Source organism: Pomacea canaliculata, linkage group LG13, assembly GCF_003073045.1.
Source record: "Pomacea canaliculata isolate SZHN2017 linkage group LG13, ASM307304v1, whole genome shotgun sequence".
NCBI lineage: Eukaryota > Metazoa > Mollusca > Gastropoda > Architaenioglossa > Ampullariidae > Pomacea > Pomacea canaliculata.
Window position 1 is genome coordinate 5,084,907 of NC_037602.1, and position 25,178 is coordinate 5,110,084.

General features: G+C 40.0%; 2 protein-coding genes across 2 annotated transcripts; both read left to right on the forward strand.

Moving 5' to 3' along the window:
* The first annotated feature begins 4,834 nt into the window (after positions 1-4,834).
* On the forward strand, positions 4,835-24,377 carry LOC112554369. The gene is made up of 15 exons (XM_025222125.1): positions 4,835-5,039; positions 5,747-5,931; positions 6,327-6,588; positions 6,915-7,081; positions 7,459-7,598; positions 7,837-8,044; positions 13,292-13,553; positions 13,911-14,077; positions 14,469-14,608; positions 14,899-15,035; positions 18,663-18,847; positions 19,084-19,345; positions 19,580-19,746; positions 20,372-20,496; positions 20,823-24,377. Exons 1-15 carry the CDS (start codon positions 5,018-5,020, stop codon positions 21,046-21,048), a joined length of 2,655 nt encoding a protein of 884 aa, XP_025077910.1. The 5' UTR covers positions 4,835-5,017; the 3' UTR covers positions 21,049-24,377.
* Positions 11,759-15,345, forward strand: LOC112554237 (GTPase IMAP family member 4-like). Its single transcript, XM_025221927.1, has 6 exons — positions 11,759-12,012; positions 12,717-12,901; positions 13,292-13,553; positions 13,911-14,077; positions 14,469-14,608; positions 14,899-15,345. The coding sequence occupies exons 1-6, from the start codon at positions 11,991-11,993 to the stop codon at positions 15,107-15,109; spliced, it is 987 nt and encodes a 328-aa protein (XP_025077712.1). The 5' UTR covers positions 11,759-11,990; the 3' UTR covers positions 15,110-15,345.
* Positions 24,378-25,178: the final 801 nt, after the last annotated feature.

Here is a 25,178-nt window from a genome sequence, read left to right on the forward strand (position 1 = left end):
AAGTCCTGAGAGGTTTTCGGGTGTTGGGGGGAAAAAAAGGAGTGGCTGTAGTGAACTGGGAGGGATTGGAAGGGGGGAAGGGTGAGAATAGAGAAGAGACCGTGTTTAGAAAGGTGTTTGATGAAAATCAGAACCTTCAGGGGGAGGATGGTAGGAAGTGGAAGATATTGGAGGAGTAGGAAGTATATGCATGAACACTTCCGCTTGGTGGTGTTGGTGGTCAAGGGGAGAAGTTACACCAGCTCTGCTCTTCTTATTGTTTCTTCTCTACTCTTCTTCCTTTCATGATACTGTCAGTCCTTGTTATTTGTTTCCTGTTTACATTTTCTGTATTTGTCTTTTGTCATCAGTACTTCCGCTTATCCTTCCGTCGTTCATATGTTATTTGTTTGTTTTTCTGTCTCTCGTATGTTGTCCATGCTAAGAGAATGCTCTTTACTGGTGTGAGTTTGCACTATAAAAATCTTGCGTTTATTATTATTAACGAGGTGTCAGCAACGGAGACATTATCACGACGAAAACTAAAAATCAAACCAATGAATAAACAAGCAATAAGACCCTTATAAACCACGGCATCCTATAAACATGGGAAGGAACCCCGAGCAACACGATTTTTAAGCCAAAGCTCTTGTAATTTAAGAGGTAAAAAAATGAACTACGCACAGTGCAAGTTAAGCAAAAGGACAAATAATATAACTCCAGCCCCCTCCTTCCTGTTTCCGCACTCACTAGTTTGCCTACATCGTATCTACCTACCTGCAACCAGCTCAACAATTATAACTTTACACTCAGGGCATCGACCAACTCGAGGGTTCAATTGAAAGCGGCTGTACTTTGGAGAACTTTCTGGTCCTCCGTCTTTATGACCGAGGCATATTGCACGCATGCGCAGTAAATTGCCTTTCGTTGCATCATTTGGACCTGACACTTTTGATAACTTTATGACAGGCCCTAAACCTCTGAGTGTGTTTTGAATTACACTGAGTTTGATAGTAAAGGAGAGAGTCAACCAACTCGAAGTTTTATGTGCAACTGTGACTCCTTGACAAGAAATCTTGAGAGTATTAAAATAATTTTCACAATGACGCCGCCATTTTTCATTTCCAAGACGGAGGTGGGACCATGAATGCTTTACAAGCTTGGGTGCAGGCAAGATGGCCATCTGACTTTGAAACACTGACGGAAGTATTTCGGGGAAACGTGTTAGTGGTTAGGGGCAAGGGAGGAATTAAGATAGATGGAGGATGGGGGAGGGAGAGAGAGAGTGTGGTGTGTGTGTTAGAGAGAGAAAGAGGGACGGGGAAAAAGCAACATTCATAATAGAAACAAAAATAAGAAAAAAAAAGAGTTGGGTTAAGAAAGTATGAACACTGTGATGAGTGAGTGAACGAGAGAGCGAACTCACTGAGCGATGGTGTGTAGCAGTAATATTAGGGACTGGCTGATGATAGTCTATTCATCCCCTCTTAAAATCACTTGAATGTCGTTCTGGGTCTGAGTTTTATGCAAATCACAATATATTTTGTTAACCATCAAAATTGTAAAATAGTTTGACAAATTGTGTCTATTATCTAAATAGTTCTTAAAGCTGTTTAAATCTGTTGTGTATTTAAAGTTAGTCAGCAGAGAATGACAGAACTTTTAATGTTTCAAAACAAGGTTGTCCGGAAATTTATCATTAAAATTACTCAAATGGATTTATTCCAAATTTAATGGGATTAATAGACCTCTGAAAGCAATGGACAACTACTTTTAATAAATAAATTACTCAAATAAAATTTCCTCGTCAGATATATAAAAATCTTTTTTTTTCTCTCTCTCCTCTTCACCACCTCACCCTTTTCTTTTCGTTTCTTTTCTTCGCTGTTTGTTCAGCGTTCCGCAGGTAAACACTCCAAAGGATGGAGAACTCGTGCAGCTCTGTAGCTGAAGGCCTGGCCACGTGGCGAGTTAATGAGTGTTGATGAAAGTTTCATGCCGACGGGACATCAGCACAATGGCGGTGCAGCTGCAGTACACAACTTAGAGAGGTCGCGATGAATCTTAAATCACCCGCTGAAAGCCACAGATGGGGCTCAGCCCCTGAATTGTTCTTCGATGCGTTTGGACAGGCTCGGTTTTTGTGGTTATGTGCGTTTTCCTCCGCACGGTCCCAGCGGAGTCCCGTTCTGGCGCTTTGCGCATGCGCGTGGACTATTGCGGAACTGTAGTAATGATATGATTGTGACGCACGAGTGCGCACGCACAAACGCACACACACACATGCACGCCCACATGCACGCACACATACACACATCCAATAGGTTTTAAATGTTGAGTGTGCTGCAAATTTTTTTCTAATCACTCGGTAAAGCTCAGTGCAACTATTTTTTTTTTCAAACCTGGGTGAGTGCTCTCTTTGTGTTATTGAGTAGAGATGCACACTTGCAAACATCGCCATGCACCATACATACGTGCGTGTGTGTGAGAGAGAGAGACTGTTAGACTATTAGACAGAAGGGGTGAGAGGGCAGGAGGGATTGGCTTCAGGAATGATCTGCTCCTTGCTATTCATGTTTTTCTCTAAGCAAGTGATAACATTTTAGGTTTAAATGTCCCTGGTGCACTTGAATAGGTGCACAAGAGTAATTCCCACAGATTTTCGCCAGAAGACACAGTACTGACCTGTGTTTACCAGCTTATCGCACTTGAGTAAATGTGTATTTACACAATTCTGATCAAGGACAGCGCGACAACATTCTATAAATGTAGATAAGAGAGAGAGAGAAAGAGAAAGTTGGTGCAAGCGGGGACAACATTGAAAGGTTGAGTGCACATGGTTGAAAACTCGGGCAAAATGACACTGAATATCACTTCGTAAACAAAATAGCTCAATGATACTTTCGGTGACCCAAAAATAACACGTGAACTGAGTCCTGACTGTGACTAGTCTAACCCTGAACATCACAGAGCTGGGGAGGAAGGGAAATGTAGAAACTGTTAACCCTCATTTAGCCGCCCTTGACCTAATACAACCTCCAGGGTACATGCGACCCTGTCGCTTAACTCTCCACGACATTATCACATCCGCCTTATATTAATGTCGACAGACACAAAAATAAAGGTTGGTGCCAAGTTTTTGCTGGACATATTGTTAACATATGTTGTTGTCACATGGAAGATTTATTCTGGGAGTTACATGGGGATTGTCATGTGATGTTTGTCACCAGACTTGGTTGGCCCCACAAATCAGGTCTTTCTCCAACTTTTGACACCCATTGGGCTCTAAAATATTCACCTTTTTGGTCCTGTAAAATGACAAGGACATTTAGAAAAATAAATGCGCAGGAGGGGGGACGTCCTTCCTTCACTCTATGAGAGACAGACAGGCTCAGGCTGTCGTCTTCAACAAACATTTTTTTTAGTCCAGAAAATGAGACGGCTAAAATTAGAATACAGCCCTAAAGATTTGAACTTTAGAGAACAAACAATAAAGACGAAGCATGTCATAAATCAGCAGAGGACGACGAGCAGGCGGACTAGTCCATGGACTATAATCAGAACTATTAACAACTATGTTGATTGGTGTAAAGAGTAATGCTCAAAGAACAGATGTGGTTTAGTGCACCTTTAAAGGATTCGATGGTGGGCAGATGGCGGATATGGAAGGGAAGAAAGTTTCACTGTTCTGCAGCACAGCAACTAAGCTTCTGATGAGATGACCATACATTGGTTGTTGTGGTGTCAGTGATGGAGAGAGTTCACTCATCGATTGTCATACTGAACTGAACTGTGATTTTATCATCGGTATACAGATAATCCTAAAACGCATTTTTAAATTATTGCAGATGTTTCTAAGAATAGAAGCTCGAAAGACCATTGACTTTCGGTGGTTAACAGTTGAAGTAGACTGTTTCAGCAGAAATCGAGATTGTTCAGTAAATAAAAGTTCTTGATTATAGCTGCTGGTGGTAAAAATCATTTTACAAAGATTATCCCTAAGTACATAAAAATGTTTTTATAGTGTGTGAAGATGGTTAAAAGGACTGAATGTTATTTTTAAACACTTAGGTAAAGCGCATTCTGTCTGTCTGTAAGGATTTCTCACTATTCTCTCTCCATCTGTCACTCTCGCAGGTAAAGGTAAGGTAAATGGCATCTTCTAACCTTTTAAATTTGTTAGAGAGTAACTCCGGGTCAGCTTTTGGTGACAATGTTTTCCTTCTCCTCTCTCTCACTGCCTAACCTTTCCCAACCCTCTATGGCCTCAGATACCTATTCAACGGGGGAAAAGTGGTGCTGCGCCTTACGGGTATCGAACCGTGGTGCCCCTGGTTTCTAACGCCCGTGTTCTATCCCCTCGTTATCCTCCTTTCTCTTCCACCCTTATATCTCTTTTCTCTCACACAGACAGATAGGAACTGCAAATAGAATAAGCTAACTGGTCCAAGCAATCTGAGATCGTTTCTGCCTACCAGCGTAGTTTGTGAAAGAAGTCCTTAAGTCTACCTAGATAGTCCGGAGACCAGGGGAACTGTGTAGCTAGGGAGGACGATAGAAGTGCTTCAGTCAGCTGTCCTTGAGCGACAATGACTGTAAACTACGAGGTTATAAACAGCCTCAATCATTGGGTTCGGTATTACACCCCCCTTGTTCTGACGGGAGGGAGAGAGTGGGGACTGTGTCAAGTCTTTGACACTCGTAAATTGTTGGCAAGCCATGTTAAACAAACGATTGCACTGAACGTTGGTATCACTTCCGGGTTATGTTGCCAAAAAGAAACAAAGATAAAAACCCAAACAGCTTCGCTGACAGTCTGAGGTACTCGCACATTGTTTTCGTTTTGAAAAACAAGGCTTACTTCAAGCAGGAAGCTCTTTACAAGACGCACCTCCAACCTCGCCTGGGAATTATCTGATACTCGTTGTCACACTTTGTTTACCCAGCAGGTCAAGTCTTTCTCTTGCTTTTGAGTCACCATTGCCTCTCAACTATACAGTTGCTTGTGTTTCACTCCCACGAGAATATCTAACACTCCATGATGGCGTCGCCTACAGGAGGTAAGATTGAAGCAAGAAAATTTACATTTGAAGGTAGTCCTAAATGGTGATTCATATCGATATTTGGATAGTATTCATTGTTATTCGGAAAGAAATTAATGGGTAATGGACTATGATCTTCATATTGTCAGTCTCACTCCTAAAATGTTTGTGGGTTCTTATCTACTTCTACCGTCTCTCTTCCCTACCACTCACCTCCAGTTTTTGTCCTTACTCTTTTCTCTTTCCACTCTTTGATAGTTGTTGAAAGTTGTGATCAAACACATTCATTATGTAGAGATTGGCCTAAGAAAATGAAATCAATAAATTATTGGTCTCTTTCTGTGTTTTTAATATTTCATCTCCCTCTCTCCCTGTAGACTGAGAAAGAAAAAAATTAGAGGCAGTTCAGTACACTTTGATTTCCGTTCCACAGCTGCTAAATGTCTTGTCAGAACCTCCTAGTTAGCAAACATATCTCATAAGCCTTCATAGCTCAGACAGATTCAAAGGCTTTGCCTTCTGGAAGGTACCTTCAACCCAAACGGCATGTAAGTCTAGGTTTCAAGCGCTGCCATTTTATACCGATAATATCTTATCTCTATCCACCGTCTTGAACACATAGCCATTGTATACTCTTATACTCTTTCATAAAATCCCCGAGAAGTTGGTATGCTGATGTTATACTTATTTCAAAATTGTTGAATCTGATCATCTATGTCCAAAAGGGAGATTCGAAAATTTTCAAGAGCCTGAATGTCGCCTGGTCGTAGTTGGACGAACCGGAAGTGGCAAAAGCTCTGTCGTCAACATCCTGTTAGACGAAAAATTGTCACCAACTAAAATGTCTTTTGAATCCGTGACCACGAAAGTAAAGCTTTACAGTCGCAGGCGCTTTCAAAAGGAAATCCGAGTAAGAATCTCTCTTTATATCTGCCTCTGCCTTGTTTTCTGCTCTGAACATTGTTTGCATCTTCCATCTCCATGTACACCTTTATCTGATGCTTTTGTCGACCTTCTCAAGGAAGGGAAAAAAAACTTGTGGCCTTGAATTAAAAAAATTCCTTGATGATTCCTGCAGCTGGACTGCTTATAAATATTCTGTTTGTTAATAATTTCACTTTTCCAAAAAATAGTTTGATGATTGGAAAGATTTAAAACAGAAGCATATCAAAAATTGGTACACAAAAACAACACTTCTTGGAAATAAAGATATTGAAGATTGTATCACCTAGTAAAGAAAATGTCATTGTAGTTGACTGATATCCATTTAAGCTAGTTTTCGGTAGACTAATTTCTTTTTACAAGGTGGTGGACACTCCAGGACTGTTTGATTCACGCCCCAACATGACCAACGAAAAAGTGAAGATGATGCTGGCGACTACCGGCCTGCTGCTGGCCCCTGGACCTCACGCCTTCCTGCTGACCATTAGGCTCGACCAGCGACTGACCGAGGATGAGAAAGCTGTCTTCAGTCATTTGGTAGACATCTTCGGCAACGATTACCTCAACTACACCATCGTCGTCTTCACCCACGGCGACGAGCTGAGAAAAAGAAAAATTAATATAGGTTTGTCTACACATCTTTTTAATTAGCTTTGTATATCTTTTTTCTTTGTGTGGTTTGTTGTTGTTGTTGTTTGCAAATTCAGTATTTTCACTTGTCAGATGGTCAGTTACTTAGAGAGACTGCTTTCCTTCTGCACTTTGTACGGAAAGCTATTTTCTTGCGAAAAAGCCAGACCTGATTTCATGTGATAAGTATTTGTGTCGATTAGAGAGGACGTCAAGTTTTTAAAGCACCACAGACCTATCAAAATTTTAAAGAGCTCTCTTTCTGGTAAAGGTTAATAAAGTTTTGGTAGTTTATAAATTTTTTTGATTCCTGGCTTACAGAAGATTTTGTGAAGCATGCACCAACTGAGCTCCCGAATCTGCTTACCAAGGTCTCTCATCGATATGTGGTCTTTGACAACACCAAGAAAGGAAACAGTGCGAAAATTCTCTTCGACATGGTTGAGGGTATGGTTCGGAGAGACCAGGCCTTGTATTATATAAATCAAGTAAGTAAAATGCATTTTCTTCTTATTGGCAATTATGTCTAGCTTCTGTCCATGAATTATTATTATTAAGGTTAATTTACAGAGTACTTTACACCACCATCAAATGCAACCTTTTAAAATAATAATAAAGAAAGAAAAAGACACAGACAGTAATAATGAACGTTGATCTAAAGAAAAGATTATTGCGTGTCCACAGGCAATAAACAAATATGCTGTTTGAAATATCTTTAACAAAACTATTTTGTAAATCGTTCTTCAGGTTTAAGATTGTTCCATTAGGTCTTGGGAGACTAATGGTTTTGTTTCCTCGTGTGCGTGGCATATGCAGGGTCAAGAAAACAAATTTAACATGCAATTTCATTTCTTTCATGTTTCAGTTCTTCTTTGATGCGGAGACTGTGATCTCAGAGGCAGACGAGGAAGTAGAACATAACTACCGTCCTGAAACACTCAGAGAAAAAGCCCGTGAAGCAATGACCGGAAGTGAGCTCGTACACGTCATCAACAACATTAAAAGGTATTCTTGCTTTCAATAGACAGCGATGAAAACTTTTATAACCACACCTGGCTACCAAGTCACAACTTTGGCTACCTTTACAAGTCTTTGTTAAGGGTCTATGAATTAATGTTTTTATATTTATGATTTGCATTATTAAATGTTAGCAAAAGCACTGCGGATCTGAGTTCTTAGAAATGCCAACCTCTTTCTTTGTCATACATTACTAAACAGTAAACCCTGTCTGTTGTCTCTCTAGATCAGTATCAGCTGAAAGCTTATCAGAAGAGATAAATCACGAAGTGAAGGAAGCAGGAAAGAAGAAGGACGACAGAGAACTGGTCAGCCTATTGTTTCGAATGATCCGCGCTTTGTCCAGACGAGAGGTGAACGATGGTAAAAGGCAGTCAGCAATTCAAAGCATGATGGTCTCGTCCTATATGGTGACCCTAGTGCCTCTTCTAGAATGAATACTGATTCATCACCTATTGCTTATTTTTGTGGACGATTCGGACAAATCACAACACCACTGTAAAAATCTGTTTGGCAAAGTACCACTTTATTTACTTCGTATTATTTTCGGCAAAACATGAATTTTATATTTTTCTTTAATGTGTTCTTCATATATTACTTTGTGTGCGTTCTCTCTTCCGGATCGAAATAGCTCAATGATACTTTCGGTGACCCAAAAATAACATGTGAACTGTGTCCTGACTGTGACTAGTCCAACCCTTAACATCACAGAGCTGGGGAGGAAGGGAAATGTAGAAACTGTTAACCCTCATTTAGCCGCCCTTGACCTAATACAACCTCCAGGGTACATGCGACCCTGTCGTTTAACTCTCCACGACATTATCACATCCGCCTTATATTAATGTCGACAGACACAAAAATAAAGGTTGGTGCCAAGTTTCTGCGGGACATATTGTTCACATGTTGTTGTCATATGTTTAACGAGGAAGATTTATTCTGGGAGTTACATGGGGGTTGTTATGGGATGTTTGTCACCAGACTTGGTTAGCCCCACAAATCAGGTCTTTCTCCAACTTTTGACACCCATTGGGCTCTAAAATATTCACATTTCTGGTCCTGTAAAATGACAAGGACATTTAGAAAAATAAATGCGCAGGAGGGGGGACGTCCTTCACTCTATGAGAGACAGACATAGGCTCAGGCTGTCGATTTTTTTAGTCCAGAAAATGAGACGGCTAAATTTGGAATACAACCCTACAGATTTGAACTTTAGAGAACACACAATAAGGACGAAGCATGTCATAAATCAACAGAGGACGACGAGCAGGCGGACTAGTCCATGGACTATAATCAGAACTATTAACAACTATGTTGATTGGTGTAAGGAGTAATGCTCACGGAACAGATGTGGTTTAGTGCACCTTTAAAGGATTCGATGGTGGGCAGATGGCGGATATGGAAGGGAAGAAAGTTCCACTGGTTTGCCTCACAGCAACTAAGCTTCTGATTAGATGACCATACACTGGTTGTTCTGGTGACAGTGATGGAGAGTGTTCACTCATCGATTGTCATACTGAACTGAACTGTGATTTGATCATCCGTATGAAGATGATACTAAAACGCATTTTTAAATTATTGCTGATGTTTCTAAGAATAGAAGCTCGAAAGACTATTGACTTTCGGTGGTTAACCGTTGAAGTACTGTTTCAGTAGAAATCGAGATTGTTCAGTAAATAAAAGTTCTTGATTATAGCTGCTGGTTGTAAAAATCATTTTACAAAGATTATCCTAAGTACATAAAAATGTTTTTATAGTGTGTGAAGATGGTTAAAAGTTACTTAGGTAAAGCGCATCCTGTCTGTCTGTAAGGATTTCTCACTATTCTCTCTCCATCTGTCACTCTCGCACGTAAAGGTAAGGTAAATGAAACCTTTTAAATTTGTTAGGGAGTGACTCTGGGTCAGCTTTTGGTGACAATGTTTTCCTTCTCCTCTCTCTCACTGCCTAACCTTTCCCAACCCTCTATGGCCTCAGATACCTATTCAACTGGGGAAAAGTGGTGTTGCGCCTCACGGGTATCGAACCGTGGTGCCCCTGGTTTCTAACGCTCGTGTTCTATCTCCTCGTTATCCTCCTTTCTCTTCCACCCTCATATCTCTTTTCTCTCACACACTGACAGAGAGGAACTGCAAATAGAATAAGCTAACTAGTCCAAGCAATCTGAGATCGTTTCTGCCTACCAGCGTAGTTTGTGACAGAAGTCCTTAATCTACTGAGATAGTCGGGAGACCAGGGGAACTGTGTAGCTAGGGAGGACGATAGAAGTGCTTCAGTCAGCTGTCCTTGAACGACAATGACTGTAAACTACGAGGTTATAAACAGCCCCAATCTTGGGGTTCGGTACTACACCCCCCTTGTTCTGACGGGAAGGAGAGGGTGGGGACTGTGTCAAGTCTTTGACACTCGTAAATTGTTGGCAAGCCATGTTAAACAAACGAGGCTGATCTTCAACCAGGAAGAATTTTTTGCCAGACGAATCTCCTACTTTCTCGGAAGCTGTCTGATATTCACTTCCCAGTGTGATTCCCACTACAAGTCACTTCAGTCTCCAGTTCTCGACTTACCTTCGGCTTGAAAGTAAGCATCTCATCTCCACTGCCACGACAACACTGATGCTATCAGCTTCTTTGGTCCAAAGATGGTGTCATCACATTCATGCAGTAAAAACGGAACAAACGAAATACACACACACACACAATTATAATTTTCCTATTTTAAATGCTAATGAGCCCGTAATTGGATATGAAGACGAGGGGAACTCCCGCAGATTTTGGCAGAAAGTTTGTGTGGACCCCTGGTATGTCTATTAATGTCTATACTTGACATTGTGCCAGGACCGACATGCCATTCTTGTCTTATCGCTCAAGATTAATTCACAAAAATACATTTCCAATGCAGTATACATTATCATGTATATAGCTCATGATGTGCCGCAAAGAATAATTACATTTTTTTTTTATAAATTTCTTATACTTCAGACAATTCTCTTAAAGGCCTAGCCAGATGCATTAACTTTGAACAATGTGATACAACTTATAATAATATACAATATCAGAAAGTTGATCCCCTTTCCCTCATCGAGACATACTACTATTACTAATCATTATTTATAGAGCACCTCGTACTTATAAAGGCACGGTCATGGCGATCACACACTGATCAGTAGGTGTCAAATGTGTCTTACAAATTCTTTATTCATCATCATTCTTATCATAACCACTCCCACAGTCTCTCCCTCTCTCTCACTCACATACTCCCACGCAAAACACTTACTACCTGCTCATCTTTTCCTGTTTGTTGTTCCCTTCCCATTTAAATGTTAAAAAAGCTTGAACCCAAACATTAGCATATTGACAGCTTAACTAAAATGTCAGCTCAGACCTCAAAATGTCATCAGCTTAAACAGATGGTATCTTATAACAATGAATCCATCAGCCTGGTGAGCCACAACTTGTATCAACTTAATCTGCAAGAAAATCAACTCTGCCAGAAGGTTTTATTCCTTTACTTTAAAAATGTTAGTTTTATTCTTCTTTGTTTTTAGCTTCAAAAATTTAGCACAAATATTAATTACAGAGTTTTAACATGTACTGAACCTTTTTTGATTTTTAAATGTGAGGCAGTTTTTAAAGGTCTAGTGAGGAACATTCTTTCTGATGACAGGGTAAAGCTCCTTCATGCGAAGAAGTTAACAGCACAGAGGTCAGGGTTGTACGTGGATTCAATAATATTGTCAAGGCAATAGCTAGGAGGAGAGCTGGTACTTTATGTTAATTAGGGGATTATGTGGACTAAACTGACGTCACACGTTTATCCTCTTTGTTACCTAGTAATTAAAAAATTATTGCACAAAATCCGTGTGTTTGAGATATTTTAGTGAACTGCCTCTTCGTTCATCGTTCATCCTTGGCTGCAAGTTTAAATCCTGAGGTGGAAGAAGAAACTGCAAGGGTAAAAGCTTTAAATAAAATGACAAAGATTTGTCGAGAAATTCGGGTTAGGTTGTGGTGGCTTCACGACTAACGGCCAACGGCGTCTCTCGTCTCCCTCCTTCCTTTGACCTGCTCCGAGTGATTGTACTGAACGTTCGTATCACTTCCGGGTTATGTTACAAAAAAAAAAAAAAAAGATAAAAACCCAAACAGGTTCGCTGACAGTCTGAGGTACTCGCACACTGTTTTCGTTTTGAAAAACAAGGCTTGCTTCAAGCAGGAAGCTCTTTACAAGACGCACCTCCAACCTCGCCTGGGAATTATCTGATACTCGTTGTCACACTTTGTTTACCCAGCAGGTCAAGTCTTTCTCTAGCTTTTGAGTTATCATTGCCTCTCAACTATACAGTTGTTTGTGTTTCACTCCCACGAGAATATCTAACACTCCATGATGGCGTCGCCTACACGAGGTAAGATTGAAGCAAGAAAATTTACATTTGAAGGTAGTCCTAAATGGTGATTGATATCGATATTTGGATATTATTCATTGTTATTCGGAAAGAAATTAATGGGCAATGGACTATGATCTTCATATTGTCAGTCTCACTCCTAAAATGTTTGTGGGTTCTTATCTACTTCTACCGTCTCTCTTCCTTACTACTCACCTCCAGTTTTTGTCCTTACTCTTTTCTCTTTCCACCTCTTTGATAGTTGTTGAACGCTGTGATCAAACACATTCATTATCTAGAGATTGGCATAAGAAAATGAAATCAATAAATTATTGGTCTCTTTCTTTGTTTTTTTTATATCTCATCTCTCTCCCCCTCTAGATAGAGCAAGAAAAAAAAATTAGAGGCAGTTCAGTACACTTTGATTTCCGTTCCACGGCTGCTAAACGTCTTGTCAGAACCTCCTAGTTAGCAAACATATCTCATAAGCCTTCATAGCTCAGACAGACTCAAAGGCTTTGCCTTCTGGAAGGTACCTTCGACCCAAACTGTATGTGTCTAGGTTTCATGAGCTCCCATTTTATACCGATAATATCTTATCTCTTTCCACCAACCTATACGAAGCCATTGTTATACTCTTTCAAAAAATCCCCGGGAAGTTGGTATGCTGATGATATACTTACTTACTTTTTAAATTATTGAATCTGATCATCTATGTCCAAAAGGGAGATTCGAAAATTTTCAAGAGCCTGAATGTCGCCTGGTTGTAGTTGGACGAACCGGAAGTGGCAAAAGCTCTGTCGTCAACATCCTGTTAGACGAAAATTTGTCACGAACTGAAATGTCTTTTGAATCCGTGACCACTGATGTAAAGCTTTACAGTCGCAGACGCTTTCAAAAGGAAATCCGAGTAAGAATTTCTCTTTATAGCTGCCTCTGCCTTGTTTTCTGCTCTGAACATTGTTTGCATCTTCCATCTCCATGTACACCTTTATCTGATGCTTTTGTCGACCTTCTCAAGGAAGAAAAAAAAACTAGTGGCCTTGAATTAAAAACTTCCTTGATGATTTCTGCAGCTGGACTGTTTATAAATATTCTGTTTGTTAATAATTTCACTTCTCCAAAAATATTGTTTGATGATTGCAAAGAACTAAAGCAGAAGCCATATAAAAATGGTACACAAAAACACTTTATGGAAATAAAGATATTAAAGATTGTATAACCTAGTAAAGAAAAGGTTATTGTAGTTTATGGACATCAATTAAAGTTAATTTTTAGTATACTAATTTTTTACTACAAGGTGGTGGACACACCAGGACTGTTTGATTCACGCCCCAACATGACCAACGAAAAAGTGAAGATGATGCTGGCGACTACCGGCCTGCTGCTGGCCCCTGGACCTCACGCCTTCCTGTTGACCATTCAGCTCGGCCAGCGACTGACCGAGGAGGAGAAAGCTGTCTTCAGTCATTTGGTTGACATCTTCGGCAACGATTTCCTCAACTACACCATCGTCGTCTTCACCCACGGCGACGAGCTGAGAAAAACTAAAACTAATATAGGTTTGTCTACACATCATTTTAATGCCTGTTTTGTATATCGTTTCTCTTTGTGTTTGGTTTTGTTGTTGTTGTTGCTGTTGCTGTTGTTGTTGTTGTTGTTGTTGTTGTTGTTGGTATTTTCACTTTTCAGATGGTCAGTTAATTAGAGAGACTGCTTTCCTTCCGCACTTAGTACGGAAAGCTATTTTCTTGCGAAAAAGTCAGACCTGATTTCATGTGATAAGTATTTGTGTCGATTAGAGAGGACGTCCAGTTTTTAAAACACTACAGACCTATCAAAATTTAACAAACACTCGTTCTGGTTAAGGTTAATTAAAATTTGTTAGTTTATAAATATCTTTGATTCCTGGCTTACAGAAGATTTTGTGAAGCATGCACCAACTGAGCTCGCGAATCTGCTCAGTCAGGTCTTTCATCGATATGTGGTCTTTGACAACACCAAAAAAGGAAACAGTGCGAAAACTCTCTTCGACATGGTCGAGGGTATGGTTCGAAGAGACCAGGCCATGTATTATATAAATCAAGTAAATAAAAGCATTTTATTCTTATTGGCAATTATATTAGCTGCTGTCCATGAATTATTATTATTAATTAATTACATTTACGTAGCACTTTACACCAACATCAAAGGCAGGCTCCAAGTACTTTTAAAATAATAATAAATAAATAAATAAAAACACACATACATTAATAATGAACGTTCATCTAACAAAAAAATTATTGCGTGTCCACATGCAATAAAAAATTATGCTGTTTGAAATTTTGTTAACAAAACTATTTTGTAAATCGTTCTTCAGGTTTAAGATTGTTCCCCTAGGTCTTGGGAGACTAATGGTTTTGTTTCCTCGTGTGCTTGGCATATGCAGGGTCAAGAAAACAAATGTAACATGCAATTTCATTCCTTTCATGTTTCAGTTCTTCTCTGATGCGGAGACTGTGATCTCACAAGTAGACGAAGAAGTAGAACATAACTACCGTCCTGAAACACTCAGAGAAAAAGCCCGTGAAGCAATGACCGGAAGTGAGCTCGTACAGGTCATCAACAACATTAAAAGGTATTCTTGCTTTGAATAGACAGCGATGAAAACTTTTATAACTACACCTGGCTACCAAGTCACAACTCTGGCTACCTTTACAAGTATTTGTTAAGGGTCTATGAATTAATGTTTTTATATTTATAATTTGCGTTATTGGATGTTAGCAAACGCACTGCGGATCTGAGTTTAATTTTTTAATTCTTAAAAGGGATAACATCATTCTGAGGTATGTTTCTGAAAATGCACATGAAAATTTGCAATATGTATTTGTAATATTTGTGTGAACTCCCTGTCTGTTGTCTCTCTAGATCAGCATCAGCTGCAAGCTTATCAAAAGAGATAGACCACGAAGTGAAGGAGGCAGGAAAGAAGAAGGACGACAGAGAACTGGTCAGCGTATTGGTTCGAATGATCCGCACTTTGTCCAGACGAGAGGTTAACGAGGGTAAAAGGCAGTCAGCAATTCAAAGCATGATGGTCTCGTCCTCTATGGTGACCCTATTGCCTCTTCTAGAATGAATACCGATTCTTCACCTATGGCTTATTTTTGTGGACGATTCGGACAAATCACAACACCACTGTAAAAAGCTAATTGGCCAATTACCACTTTATTTATCTCGTATTATTTTCGGCAAAACATGAATTTTATATTTTTGTTTAATGGGTTCTTCATACATTACTTTGTGTGTATTTCTCTCTTAAAATGAATCGTCCATTTCATGTTTTTAATTTCTTTGTTGTGCTCTATTTCTTTGAACTTCTCTTGCCTTACATCCCAGCCAGACAACTACACTCTTCGTCTGATGATCGTCTCCTAACTATTCCTTTCACTAAAACAACAACATATGGTCACAGGATTTATAGTTACTGTGCAGGGAAACAATGAAACTCTCTCTCTTTCCATATCCGCCACCTACCCACTATTGAATTCTCTACTGAAAACCCACCTTTTCTTTAAACAGTTCTCTTAACACCAGTTAGTCCTTTGTCACATCCTTCCCCACTCTTCCGTTTATTGCTACTTCCCTACTTCCTTTTGAATAACCGCGATACTCTCAGTCCTTGTTACTTGGTTTCTCTTTGTGTTTACTGTATTTGTCTTTATTCATCATCGGTATTGTTGTTTATCCTTCCGTAGTGAATGTGTTGTTTGTTTGTTCTTTTGTCCCTCAAACGTTGCCCATGTCTCGTTCTTGTTCTCAATTGTAATTGTAGTTTGCAATAGGGCATTAACGTACATCACAGGGATGTACTTGAAAACACAAAATTTATTAATTAACGCGAAACTAATTATTTAGTTAATCGAAACGAAATGTATCATTCATCTTTGTTTTTCAATATGACCATTAATGTGAGATGTGTTGTGGAAACTTTCCTTTCAACGATTAATAATTCATGCACAACGTTTTCTTTTATATGTTGTGTTTAATATATTTGTATGATTCATTCTATTGTACTGCACTGGATTTTCTTCTTTTTGTTTTGTGCAAACACTGTGATAGCGGCCAAAAACATCTATTGCTAGCAAGTACTGAAGACCACAGCAAATGGTTTATCAAAAAAGCTGAGTGATATGATGAAAGGCTATGAAGTTTTACAAACATTAGCTTTTTTTAATATCAGCAGTGTCGATTTACTCATACTAACGAGAGTCCGAGCCATTTTACGAACAATTTTAGTTCCAGCAGGAAAGGTTGAGAGAGTGACTAAGGTTTTTATTCGCAAGGCAATTATTGAACAACCTCTGAACAACATTTGAACTTTTCCAGGGTCTGAACTTTTCTGTGTATGACGATGTATGTCAGTGTTTCGCTGGCTTGTTGTACCTTCAGTATTTTTTCCGGTGCATAAATGCTTTTCTTTGGAGCAGTGGTCCACAGTGAGAGAATTATTTGGACAAGCCGGCTTGCAACTTGGAAACTGAAAAATAAAAATGTTTCTTTGTAATAATAAGCTTGCTGTTCTTTTTTCGGTGGCTGAATGAGTGAGAGAGACTGAGAAACAAAAAAGAAAATCCTGCGGTTTTCTGATTACAATTAACAGAAGATTTTATCTTTGGTCCGCTGGATGAAATCTTCTTTATAGACCAAGATGTTGACCTACTAGACCTAAAACTTACATGTCGTGAAGGTGTTGTTCCTTCCATGGCGAATGCAGGTAGTATCAATCAGTATTCCACAGTAGTGATGACTAGAGAAGTCGTTGCGATGTCAGGTAAAAATGACGACGAGAAAGTTGAAAAGTCGTAGGTTGGAGGTCATCGTTACTCTGGTGGAGAACATCTGTAGAGGCTGTGATCCGTTACAGTTCAGAGCTAAAGGTTGAAAATTCAATATTTCAGGTGTAGATAAAATAATCAAGAGACAGCTGTGTAGTCACAAGACAAAGAACTGCATTAAAACAAGATCGTTAGACACCGATGGAAGGTCAATAGTAGTGACGACTGTAAACCATCATGGCGACAGACAGAAGAGACCGGAAGACGATAAAAAGAGGGGGATGAAAATAAAAAGTCTCAGTTCCGCAAAATGACAACGGAAATAAAAAGCACTTACCCGTGTAACGGTCACCAAAATAACAAACAAATCAAACAGAAATCCATAAAATGCGGAGACCTGCCTTTCTCAAGTCTATGATGCGAAAGGAAACCAATAAATATTTTTAAGTTATTTTAGTTTAACTGGCAAACTGCCAGCATAGTCTGAGAATGTTTTCACTTGCATACTGAACAACTGTCAAACTACCACTTAAACACGTGCACACACAGGTTCATGTAAATGTATACATATAACCCTGACCCTAACCCTAACCCTGTACATGAATACACAAAGAACCACACATCTACATTTATACACACCTAGAGAGATATCAAAATACACATGAAAACGTCGATCAACAGAGAATGCCTGACCTAAAAACATAAAGCTTATAAATCCCAAGGCTCCTTAAAATTCCTTGGCAGATAACAGTATAGTTGACAGTGTCTCCTGCAGAGACAAACTTCTCACACAGAGAGAGAGAGACAGAAGTAAAATGCAATCAACGGTTGAGCAGGTCTGAACCTATCGGGCTTTGATCTACTCACACTTAATGGACCTTTACGGTCGTTTCACTTGAGCTCCTCATAAAAAAACTTATCCCAACTTCGTCTCATTGTTTGTATCTAGAAACTGGACACGGAAAGCAAGTTTATGGTTCAGCAGACTGTTTACACAAAGCACCTGTCTAGTCTGTTTTCAATGATGTCATTGCTCGGCACTGGTTTTTTTGCGAATCCAGGAAGTCGATGTGAAGGAACAAGTACAGACTTGATGTAAGCACCCAGGTACCTGGCTTTGTTATCTAAAAGTAAACGCTTCTCATGTTGTATTTGAGCAATTCTGGATCCGGCATAAGCTTTCATATCCCAGGGCGGGTGGCATCAGAGATCAGATACAAAGAGTTGTCAGGACAGGGGACATCGAGTAGTGTCATACTCCCTTCATCAGACTGTTTCCATGGCAGGTAATTATATTTTTTCTCTGTTATCATGTATACTTTCGTTAAATGCAAACATTTTTATTGCCTTTCAGTAAAAACGCGCTATTTCCTGTAGACTTGAGTAAAAGCAAGCATTTTTTGTTTGTATTTCAGTGAAAGCTTCACGTCTCTTTTTGTTAAAAAATCTTTCGTAGCTTCAAAGAAAAAAACAAAGCAAAGCAAAAGAAAATAGACCAGATCAGAGCAAAGCAAAACAAAACAAAATTTCAGGAACAAAACCAAAATCCCATCCTGGTCAAACAGAGTAGTCTTAATTTATTATCGCTAAGAGGTAAGATAAAAGGTTTAAAAGTAAACGTAGAACTTTTCACTAAGATGAGAAAAATAACTCAGGCATAAGCACAGACAGGTGAGGATTTTCTTCCCGGTCCCAATCACTTCTACAGCATGTCCTCAAAAGAGTGCACACACTAAGATTAGATAACCCCACTTTCGTAGCACATTTTTTCAGACACTTCAGACACTCCCACAGTGGATAAAAACGTTTCAGAATTGTTTACCCTCTTACTTTATATGACATATCGTTTTGCAGGAAAATTCGAAAACTTTCAAGACGCAGAATGCCGTCTGGTTGTCGTTGGACGTACCGGAAGTGGTAAAAGCTCGGTAGTGAACACTTTGCTAGGTGTTGACAAGTGTGAAGTAAGCATGTTTGCAGAGTCAACAACGAGTGAAGTCACACTATACCCAATACAACGCTATGGAAAATTTTTGCGAGTAAGAAAAGATTAAGATTTTTTCCCCTCGAGGTTTACTTTATCTTTTCTATGCATACCTGTCTATCACACACACACAATCACAGAACAGTGAACACATTCAACCATGCACCCGTTCATTCCTTCATGAGCACATAAATCCAAGAAAGTATTCAGTTTATGAGGACATCTCCTTTCAGTCATTGGTCGTGGTTGCAGGTTATGTGTGAAAAACAAAAACATTGTTTCTATGAGCAGGTGGTGGACACCCCAGGCCCCTTCGACTCCCGGCCCACAATGACAAATAAAGAGGTGATGGAAAGGCTAGCCAAAGTGGCCCTGGTACTGTCCCCCGGGCCTCACGCCTTCCTGCTGACTTTGCAGATCGGCCACCGGATGACCGACGAGGAGAAGGCCGTCCTCAAGCATCTAAAGGACGTCTTCGGTGATCTTTACCTCAAGCACACCATCATCGTCTTCACTCGAGGCGACGAGCTTAAGGCCAAGAAAGTGACGATAGGTTGGTCTTCTTCTCTCCCTTCTTCTCTGAATGACTGAGTCGGTTTGTTTCTGGACACAGACAATACCATTAAGCGCTGTTCACAGTAGTCATCGCATTTTAAAATCCAGGCCAATAAACTAACGATAACCTGGTCTTCTTTACATCATGACACTGTAGTGCAAATGTCTTACTCATTAACTGAGATAAGTAAACACAGGAACAAAGTAGTAAATATTTTACTTATTGTATCAGACGCTTACATAGAGAAGGCCCCAGCTGACCTCAAGACACTGCTTCAGGATGCTTGTCAGCGCTATGTGGTGTTCGACAACATCGACAAGGGAGGCTGTGCTAAAGGTCTTTTGGATCTGGTGGACAAGATGGCCAGACACGGTGCTTCTCGATTCTATAGTTCCGCTGTATGTATACAAATAACGAAAACCTATTGTTAACTTTAATTTTAAAATGTCACAATTTAATAAACATTACTCAAAGCAAACAAATTCATTGCCAGCATATTTTTCTGAAACCACGCTTACAGTATAAAGACATTACTGAAATCATATGTACATGTTATTATGTGGGCTTTATAGGTTTGTCGGGAAAGGGTACCTTTTCAGTTTTCTTGACTCTATGTCGAAAGGAACACAAGAATCAACTAGAAAATTAAAAATCAAAAAAGAACAGCATAAGACAGTGAAGTGAAAACTGTTTAGCTTCTAGCATACCACAGCCCATATGATACTTTTATGATAGTCTTTTAGAATGTAATCAAAAGTCCAGATTCTGCACCAAATAGGGAAGTTGCTAACAAATTCACTCTGACATAAAGGTCTTGTTTATTACAGAGGGTTGTCAGTTAAAGTTTATCGCAAATCCCCTAACAATATAAACCTTCTCATAATTAACCTTTTTCTTGTTATTGAGACTTCTTATACTATTGTTGCACACACAGACCTTCATTTTTTCTTGACATTTATATGTCTTTGAGTGGTCATATTACCGTGCATTATTATAAAGAACAGAATTTTATATAATCCACAGCTTTTTAAAGATGCCGAGAAAGTTCTGGCGAGATCCGAACGCGAAGAGGTCGGCAAGCTGACAGGAGAGCGACAAGTGTCGGACCTCAACAGAAACGAAGTTGCAACAATGATCAAGAGCATCAGGTGAGCTAGTCATGACAGTTTTACACAAGGACAGTGAGCAGAAGCAGCAAAATACAAAAACAGCAAAATTAAATATATTCTAGATATTTGTCTCGTTATAAACAAAGCCAGGAAACTGAAATTCATCTTAGCGCTAACAATAACAAATACAACAAATGTTTGTATTAATTCCAGCAGCAAAGACAATATAAAATTTCGCTTAAGAAAGATAACGATTTAAGTAATATAGGGCGACCTGGAGAAGTATACGGGAATATTATGTTATTAACTGTATGTGGCAAAGCAAGGTATTCTCAAATTGTGTATCTTTCTTGCTGTCTTTTCAGAGCCTCAAGAGTAAGCCTCAAAGATGAAGAACCGGAACCCTCCGCAAGAGACCTAAACGCGTTAACCTCTTTTTTAATGAGGTTGATCGGCATCGTCATCAGGAGTGATGTGTCAGAGGGCAAACAAACGGGTGCAATAGAAAGAATGATGGCCTCCCCTTCGATGGTGGGTATGCTACCGCTTCGACCACCAGAGAGAAGAAATGAAGACATCAAAAACGCCTGAAACAAAACAAAAGGAGGGCGAGTAGGTGCACATTGTCTTTGAGTGTTTCATGGGTTGGTTTTTTTTCGTGTTTGTATAGTTAAATATGCCTGCTACGCATTGAACAAGACATGTTCAGCAGAAAGCTCTATGACTGCTTTTCGAAGACTACATTCCCTATTTACCCAGATGAAGCAAATTTGGAAAAGTGCATCCTACCAGTATTAAAGGCAAAGACGACAAGAAGGAGATCATTGCCGATGAAACAACTTCTGAGACACACAGACTTCACTTCACATGGTTCGCCGTTGAACATTTCTTCACCAAGATTTGTAGGAGATTTCAAAATACCTCCTTTAGGGAGAAGTTTGAGGTGCCCATAAGTAGATTAGATATAGTTTATATATATATATTTGATGGTGTATTTATGCATATAAAAACATCTGTCAAAATTAAGACATAAAATGTATGTTATCGCTATAAGTTGTATATACTGTTTCATCACTGACATCATTAACATCTATTGGTCTTCAAGATCGACATTGTGGGCCCTACCCTCACCCTCTTCCCGGGATCGTAGCTACGAAGCGAGAGTAAGAATGGCAAAATGGGGAACGCAAGGAAAAGCGTCTTGTTTCCAAAGATATAAAGCAATGTCCAGACCCTGAGGGCACCACTTCGTGTTACTTTACCCCAGGACACCTTTGTTACACCTTGATAACTATAGTTCCAAAACAACATCCACCACTTTAAAATTTTGGAAACAAGACGCTTGTTAGTGAGTTCTCTATGTTGCCGAGGGCCAAAGACTTGTTCTCGCTTCATAACTACCGCCACTGATGAATTCTAACCTTGATTTCAACGATTCAACTGTCCCGTTCTCGAACGTTTCTTCTTGTCTAAGCTGACAAAGACAGTAAGTCTTGACCAGCTCAGTGACCACCTTACACGCCACTGTGTTCTGTCTGTATGTCAACTTACCTACCGTCTCTATCACGGTAAAGAGACAGCGCTCCTTCATCTGACCTCTGACCTCAACGCCACTGACAACGGTCATGCGTTGGCGCCTGTTATTCTTGATCTGTCCCTCGCGTTTGATAGGGTCGACCATGACATATTGTTAGCCAACTCCGCCACACCTTCGCATCTAAAACACAGACCTTTTATCGTCCATAGTTATCTCCCTGAACAGTTTGAGATCATCGTCATCGCTTTCCAATCCTCCCAGCCTTTTCTAGTCCTCTATGGAGTTCTCTGATGTCCATCCTCTACGCCCTCAACACGTAGCCCCTGTCACTAGTTATCGAGCCCCATGACCTCAATTATCTCCCCATCGCAGACGACACGCAGTTATACAATTGTTATCTACTGACTGAAACTGTCGACCTTCTGTCCTTTATCAACACCTGTTAGTCCGGCATTCAGAGCTGGATGACAGAAAACAAAGTTAAACCTTGACCAGACAGATGGCCTACTCATCGGCATTATATTGCGACTTTTTGCCGTCTTCTCTATCAGTCTCCAACTGTCAGATGCCACGGTTCACCTCTCATCCAGAGTCAAGAGTCTGGGTGCATACTGGACTCCACTCTGTAGCCCAACATGGAATCTTTTGTCAAAACGGTTTTCCCCACTTTCCCACAAGTCCAGAATGCCGCCTCTAGCCTGGTGCTCCGGGAAAAAAATGTCAGATCACACAACAGCCATGATTCTTCATTTCATTGCTCCCAATCACTTACTGTCATGTATTACTTACAAAATGTAAGCCTTTGCTTCAAATGTCTCAAACACTTCGCTCCTGATTTTTTTCTGCCTCATCATCTAGACTTCATTCAGCATTTTGGTTCCATTTCCCCCGCGCAGAACTCTAGCTGGTTCATGTGCTTGGGATTGTCTCCCCTTGTCCTTAACATATTCGATAATTTCAAGAAGCAGTTCAAAAGTTATCTCTTTGAAAGTCTTGCTATTTGTTAGCTGCTCCCCTTAACAGAAACTCAAACTGTTTTATAGGCTATTTAAGTCTCATAGTATTATTATTTTTATATTAACAGCTCTTCGATTTGCGCCGATGATAATGTTACAAACAATGAACTCTAAACTGTTGAGGTTATTAGAAAGAGGACTTGAAAGTTCTTTAGTTTATATTGATGGTAGTTTGCCACATGTTCAGTTTATAATGTGACACCAGCTGATTTGTGTATAACAAGGGCTAACCATGTTCTGGTTTTTTCTTATGTTCATTTTTTTTTTTCATTACAGTTGTGGGAATGTCAGACTGATGGTTGTTTGAGATTAATTCAATTGATATTGATAAGAATTTTACAGCTGTTTGGTTTTAAATATTTACTGTTTGACAAGTTTTGACATTACTTGTCAGTCTCTAAAAATTTTAGCCTTTTGTCACCAAAATAGGCAGAGTTATCACACTTCCACTCTACCCGTGTGCAAACTTAAAACAGTTTAGTCAGAGTCACTTTATAGACAAACTTGTTAAAGAAGATTTCTTCATCGAATAATAAAGGACTATCCCATGAAACACTTGACTATAAAGTAAACGATGACAGTTACAGACATAAAAGGTTACTCATGAACATTATTGTACCATAAAATAGTAAATGTATGCTTGGTCTCTCAAATAAACTTCAACCGTGGGTAAGGATGTAGATGCTGTGGTGTCAGGCTGACACGCATTGAAGTGACCGACTTAAACACAACCCAACATTTTTCCAAGCATATATTTCAGGGGAAAATAATGATGATAATGTCTTGGCTAATCATTCCAGCTGTACCGAGTAATTGCCAATAATTATCACAAATAATGGAATAATTATTTGAAGACTGGCCGACTTGTGTGATCATGGCTGTAGAATGTGCTCGACCTTTGCAGGAGTTTCCGTTGCTAGAGATTCCTGAGTGATTTTGGAATTACTGCATTACTGCAGCATTCACTAGTTGGGGATGGAAATTGTAACTTTATTTGCTGCTACTCCCTGGTACGGTAAACTGATTTGTTAAAAAGCTTTCATTTTTTTAGAAAAAAAGACGATTACACATTGGAAATCAACAACAAGAACGAGATGTTGATTCTGAAAAAAAAAAAAAAAGAGGGAGAAAAAGAGAAGGGAAGCTATATTTAAAAATATCTTTATAGTTATGGTCAGTATTACCATAATAAACTTCTCTCTACTGCAGAGCATTTATGTACACTTTATTCTTATTGTATAAATAATTAGGTATGCATGTCATCATACACAGTAGAAATATTCGTGTGTGATTTTTTTTATAGAAATATCTTTATTTTCTTTCTTGTAAATAATAAATGTTTCAGTAAAACAAACGTTCGAAAAACCTACCCGCGTTATGTGGGTGTGTTTGCGTGCGTTCGTGCGCGTGCGAATGATGAAGAACGTGGAATAGCGACCGAGGGCTGGCGAGGCAGGCAGCAGCCGCATCTCACCATCGCAGACGACAGCATCGCAAGCGAGGCGCGGACTGAGACACGCATTGGCCGTCGGCACAGCAGCCAGGGACTATATTTTCTCTCGGAGGAGGAACACCCCCGGACCGCCTTCGGCCCAAGTGCCATGCATCTTTAGCCCCTCCCCTGACCTTTGGCCTCCTGGCGCATGCGTGCCACGAGCTCTGCTCCTCTGCCTCTGACTCCACGCCCCCTTTTCGTGGCCCTACAACATTTCGGGTTCCCGCTTAGCACCCAGGGGGCACCTTCTAGTCCCAGTCCACCTCCACCACCACCACCATCACCCATCCTCCTTCATTTTTCTGATTCTCTTTCTCTGCTGCCCACCCTTAGATACACGCGCACGCACACACACGCATCAACCGCATCACTTCCCCACACCAGCATCACACCACCGACGCCCCTCGTCCACCATCATCACCTCCCCGCCAGCTCTCTCAGACACCTCTTGGTCTAAACCTTACTCGCCCTCAATCTTCGTCTCTTTCCTTCCGACCCGTTGCCTTTCTTCCATTTGTCTTATTCTTATCTGCTGTCTCTGATTGACACTTCGTAGATTGCTTGCGTGGCCCCTTAGCTGTGAGCGAAAATGTTTGGCTGCCATTACAGGAGTTCAGGACAAGGAGGAGAGAGTGACAGGCACATGGCAGTTAGGGCTGACGTCACGCTTCTT